Source organism: Egretta garzetta, unplaced genomic scaffold (genome assembly GCF_000687185.1).
Source record: "Egretta garzetta isolate BGI_Z169 unplaced genomic scaffold, ASM68718v1 scaffold61, whole genome shotgun sequence".
Taxonomy (NCBI): domain Eukaryota; kingdom Metazoa; phylum Chordata; class Aves; order Pelecaniformes; family Ardeidae; genus Egretta; species Egretta garzetta.
The window spans coordinates 1,251,453-1,256,943 of NW_009258620.1; the positions used below are offsets into that span (position 1 = coordinate 1,251,453).

Genomic DNA, 5,491 nt, shown 5'->3' on the forward strand with positions numbered 1-5,491 from the left:
AGGAAAAAAAAAAATTAAAAAAAAAAAATCTCCATTTTCTGCAGCAGCTGCACAGCTTGGAAGTCGAAGGCTGCGGTCTTCCTACAATTTTTTTCCTTTAGGGAGAATAATCACTTGGAAGCCACTCTTCATTTAGGATCCAAAGAAATTATTAAATAAAAAATGAAGCAGATGTGCCTTGTTTTTTTTTCCATGAATAAACTGACACCTTAGGCATAAGAGATGAGAATAACACAACAGATATCGAACAGTTTGCCACCTCTGTCCCCTCTTCCCCAAGTGCCAGCACACATATACATTGAACGCACATGATGAAATACCGACAGGTTCTACCTCTAGTAAACTGCTTTTGGGTTTGATGTAGAGGCTTGTGAAAGAACTGTGTATTTCGAAAAAATCTCAGCACGGGGTGGGTGTGATATACAGTCTGGAAAATTATTCACTTGCACCAAACAGTGGTTAAAGCAGCTCTTGCGTTATATAAAGATGGCTCAGCCTTGTATTTTTTGAAACTAGCCTTGCACAGTATTTTTCTATTGCTGCCCTACCACAATACAGCAAACATTTTAGGGAAATGTCTGGTTTAATCCAAAGGAATTTACATTATCATGAACTTCTAGGAGATAAGTGAGTATCTGCACCTCTGATTTTTACCAAAGCTGATTCTGAAATTCAGCTTTAGGTTATTTGGGTGTTTAATCTAACCCAACCAAATAATTTAGGGGTTAAATCTGGGTTTCATAGCTCAAAAAAATCCACTTATAATGGCCTCAAGTGAATATTTTGACAAAGATTATCTATACGAGTCAGAGGTTGTGACATGAGACTTTCTCACAATACCAAGAGATCATGAAGAAGTAATAAATATCCCTGTAATTACCATATATTCCACAAAGTCAAAAATGTCTTTAAAAGATTTGCCACTTCTTTTCTAGCGAACAAAGATAATAGAGGAACACGGTATTTCTGTTTGGTTTAAATATTGCTTGCACTATGTAACAAACAGTATGCTTGTGTATAATTGTGTCATTAAAGATATACACCACACACGCAAACACGTATGTATACATACACACACGCATGGCACACTAGCCCTGCAGGTTGCCCCTTGCACCAACAGTTATTTTACAGGATGGACTCGGTGGATAATATTTCTTCACTCAGGCAGTTGGAAAACACAATACAGCTGGATCCATATTTCAGCTACAGTTTGTACATTCGTTTTAATGCTCAGGAAAATATATATTTTATTAAGTTTTTCTGCAAAACAAAGAAACAAAAATGAAATCCCTTTTTTTCATATCTTAATTATTACTATTTATTTTCTTTACACTTTGATTGGAGTATTTAACACCTGCCTTTGGCATTATGGATAGAAAGCTCAGGAGTCTCTGAACAACACGGTTGTGCCAAAAAAAAAAAAAATATGGAAGAAGAGTGTCACTTAGAGGTTAGAAATACTCGTTTTAACAACATATTTTCTCCAATCAGTGTTCACTACTTTATCTCTAAGGCACACACTCTGTCTTTAGGATCTCTTTACATCCAGATTTGCCCCTGTCAGTCCAAGTTCTGGTCAAACCCGTGAGTACCAGTAGTTCAGAGAGCACGCTGCCGTGGGACATTACCTCCCTACCACTGACAGGCATCTGGGAGAACCAACGCCATGACTGATCTCCGATATTTCCTCACGTGCAGTGCAAGCATATGCTTTGCCATTGCCTGCCAAGGCGTAAGGTGTATCCTCCCGCAGCATCTCCTTTCAGAACAGCACAAGGCTGAAAATCTGACACAGCAGGGCCCTAGGCATGACGCAGTCACTGGAGTTGGATGCCGCTGAAAAGATCTGCATATGGAAGTTTATTCGCCTCTGGTCTGAAAGTCTCTTCTGCCTTCAGTAGACAGGTCAGTGGTCTTTACTTCAAGTCTTTTTGATGGGTCAAGCGCCCAGGGTGAGGGCGCTGCCTGCCCTCAAGCACTGCTCCTCGGCCTTATGTCGCTGTAAGAGGAGGGGACTCCCCTCCACCTCCACCCAAGCCACATCAGTTATTTGCTTCCCTCTCTTTCAGGATGGCTTTGCAGGTAGCCAAACGCATCAGCCCAACTAGCACTTCTCACCTAAAATGCAAACAAAAAGGAAGTAAAGGAGGGAGGTGGGAATGGGAAGGGAAGCGAGCATATCCTTAGACAAAGATCTGGATCCTCTCCTGGATAGCCTGCCGGCAGATGGGGCAGACGGTAAGGGCTGTGCTGCAGTCTGGGCAAGAGCCGTGTCCGCACTGGAAGACCAGTTTGATTTGGTCATCGAAGCAAATAGGGCAGGTGATGCGCTCTTCCATCTGCCGGTAGCGGTTCTGCAGCTCCTCCATGAGCTTCCTCTGATCTGTGGATTCAGAGCTGGGGCTGCACTCCACCTCGGTGCTGTCTGCAGGGGTGGAGAGCAGGGAGAGGTTTAGTCGCTACCGTGCTCTGCCTCATGCTGTGTCCCCTTAATGAAACTCTGCCTCTCAAGAGTAGCAATTAGTTCAGACCAAACTCTCTTCACTGAGCCTTATCCAGGGAATCCTCAAATAAAAAGCCTGAGATGATGCTTTTTACTGACTGGCCAGTGTTGCTTTCCTCCATTTAGTTGCTCAGCTGGTTTGTGTGTGTGTGTGGTTTTGTTCGAGTTTGTTTTTTTAAAAAGGAAACAAAATGTTGTCTAAAATGTCCTGCCTGGGTGCTCTGGAACATGCTGCTGCTACCTTCAAGTAAAAACATTCGAAGCTGGTTCTGATGTTCTGACATACTAGTCCGGGAATCCTTACGGTGCTATCAGTGCTATATTCTCTCAACCTCCCGTTCACATTTGGGATTCAAATTTCTGGCTAAATCTTTCAGGACATACACGGTAAAACAAGAAGAAACCATTTGACATCACTTACGTTGACTTTTGCATGAAGCTACACAAATAGAGTCATTTGGTCAACTCTATGAAATGAATGAACCCCAAATTCTGGACAACTGCCACCTTAGATAAATAGACTCCTCCTGGTTTCAGCTTAATAAAGCCACTGTTCATCTTCTGCTCCTCAATCTTTGATTAGGTAGCTTTACTCTTCAGTACAGATGTCCCTTTCCCCAACACTCTGGCATTAGTTGCACTTCAGTGGTACAAGAAGTGATTTCAAATCCATAAAGGTGAAGCAAGTTTGGGGATGGGGAGCTTGCCAAAGGCAAACACTGAATACATCACTGATAGGGAAGTCCTGCTGATATTCTCAAGAGACCTTGATGTTCCTCCTCCAGCGGAAATCTGCATGCACATGTCTTATTTGGAATTCTCATCACTATTTTGTTGCCAGTCTGCAGCAAAGACAAATGTTCCTGCCTACTGTCAGGTAAGCTTACTATTTTTTGCAATATTGAGTTCCAAAGAGGATTTCTGTCTTTGCCAGCTGTGTTATGTCCAATGCCATCTGGCAGATTCTTGGCTCCCCTATGCTTTTGTCCAGGCGTCAAATCACAAGACTATAGCCGGACTCCAACAAAGGAGTCCACAGTGCTAAGCCATGAGCAGCAGGACATTGAATTCATTTTCATGTGCAGTTGCTCTAAGAGTGATCTCATCTAGAAAGACGTCAACTCTCACAACTGCTATGGAGAAAGCTTCAGTGGGCAACCTGCATTAATTCTAAGGCAAGTGCAAGCCTGCCACCAGCTTGCTGACATGCATAACATTGCCCATTCTGGACGCTGAGTAACGTGGACAGAAGACAATCTGTTTAAAACTGGGCTAAAGAGCTTTATCAAAACAATCCATCTCAATGATTCCTGGATAGCTGGCTAATGCCAGCCCTGCATAGGCACTGTCATTTCAGCAAGGTTTTCACAAGATGTAATTTTAACTTTCTCACAAATTTTCACTGTTAAATCACTGTGAAAACAGCCTGAGACATAGGAAACCTCGTATTTGCTTTCAATGCACAAAATAAGCCAGGCACAGGACAAGCTTCCTCAAATGTCCTGTCCTGCCTATGCAGCTCAAGCTTCTCTCTAAAGGTGGTCAATGCAACAGGCACCCCCCACACCCCTACCCCCCACTAACAAAAAAATCAACTCCCTTTCTTATGCTTATTGCACTGAAAATCATTGATGCTGCTCAAACTAATGCTGTGCAGGACCCTTCCCACAGCACTTAACAGCAGAAACAGCAAACATACCTGGTTTCAGTTTTTTGGTTATTGTCACTTGACATTTGATGCACTTCTTCATTCTCCTGGAGCATTCTACCACAAATGATACAAGAAGAGATTACAATTAAGCCCACTGATGCCAGAATCAAGAGGAAAATGACAGACTCAAGAACATCAGCTCTGAACAACCCGAGACCTTCCTGGATGATTAAGAGATTGTTCCTGCATGGAAATGAGGACACCACCCTCTTTTTGAGCTATGTCCTAGTCTCTTGGTTTAGTCTTTACTACGCCAGTAGCAAATACAACACGTTTAAGTCCTCAATGCTCTGTGCTACTGGAACTGCTGCACTGTGGATCAAAACAGCCCTTTTCTCTGATGCAAAAGGATGCAGCTCTGGCACCCAGTCCTTACCAAACTCCCTGTGGTCAGATTGTGAGTGCCTTGCGAGACAACAAACTTGCTGACATGATTGAGCAAGCTGCCATTGAAACGATTGAAAAGCAAACCAGTAACAAAAGCCAGAGAAGAGGGAAATCCTTCTCAGGAGGTTTTTGATGGGTAAAGCGCTGCCAGTTAGAACTGAAACATCTGGCTTTCCTTCTGAAATACCCAGGGCATCTATAAGCACAAGCAAAGCTGCCTGGGGTCCCAACCAGCAGGTGGTCAGAACACTCTGTGCTTTTCATAGATAGCTTTGGACATCTTATCTAAGATGGGGATGCTGAAATCAGGCTGGGGTTGTTTCAGGACACAAACAGCACAATAGCTTTGTGTCTAAACAGAGCCTGACTTATGAGAGTCCAGCTAGGGAAGCTACGTGGTGGAACAGGAAAGAAAAATTTAAAAAAACAAAAAGGAAAAAAGAAAAACCAAAACCAGAACGGACTTACCTTCACACACAATACTGTGCTGGCATGGGAAGAAATGGATGAGCAAGGCCAGCTCTGAGCAGACCAGGCACTCTGTGGGGACTGCCACACTTGAGACACTAAGGTTGGTCATTGTGTTGGGGGTGGTGTGCACACGGCGAAGGCTGCAGGTGATGGTTGAGCTGTCCGAAGAAATCTGCTGTTCCCTGCAACCAGGAACATGTAATAAAATTTGAGCCACATACTCCAGGTCCTCCTTCAGCCACCAGATAACACGTTATTGATCCCTGACAAACACTCCACATGGTGACAGAGCAGCAGATGCTCAGGTAGCATAAACCTGTGAACCTTCACTGCCCTGGTGGGACCAACTCAGCCTCTAGTAGCCGGGATTCTGACAGGATCTATCTATAAAAAGACAGGGAAAGAACAGGGACAACTAA

At 43.5% G+C, this 5,491-nt stretch overlaps 2 protein-coding genes across 5 annotated transcripts in view; both read right to left on the reverse strand.

Annotated features, from left to right (window-relative positions):
- The window catches only part of MMP23B (matrix metallopeptidase 23B), a 26,410-nt gene extending 25,211 nt beyond the window's left edge, over nt 1-1,199 (reverse strand). Inside the window, 1 exon segment of the mRNA XM_009648129.2 lies at nt 1,075-1,199. Within this exon segment, the coding sequence (XP_009646424.2) occupies nt 1,075-1,082 (8 nt within the window). The 5' untranslated portion in view covers nt 1,083-1,199.
- A 142-nt stretch (nt 1,200-1,341) lies between these two features.
- Nucleotides 1,342-5,491, reverse strand: part of MIB2 (mindbomb E3 ubiquitin protein ligase 2) — a 50,639-nt gene continuing 46,489 nt past the window's right edge. For all 4 annotated transcript variants that reach the window (XM_035903579.1, XM_009648131.2, XM_035903577.1 and 1 more), the window contains 3 exons: nt 5,070-5,254; nt 4,203-4,268; nt 1,342-2,425 (listed from right to left, as the gene is read on the reverse strand). In XM_035903579.1, the coding sequence (XP_035759472.1) occupies nt 2,184-2,425; nt 4,203-4,268; nt 5,070-5,254 (493 nt within the window). In that variant the 3' untranslated portion in view covers nt 1,342-2,183. The remainder of the gene's footprint in view (nt 2,426-4,202; nt 4,269-5,069; nt 5,255-5,491) is intronic.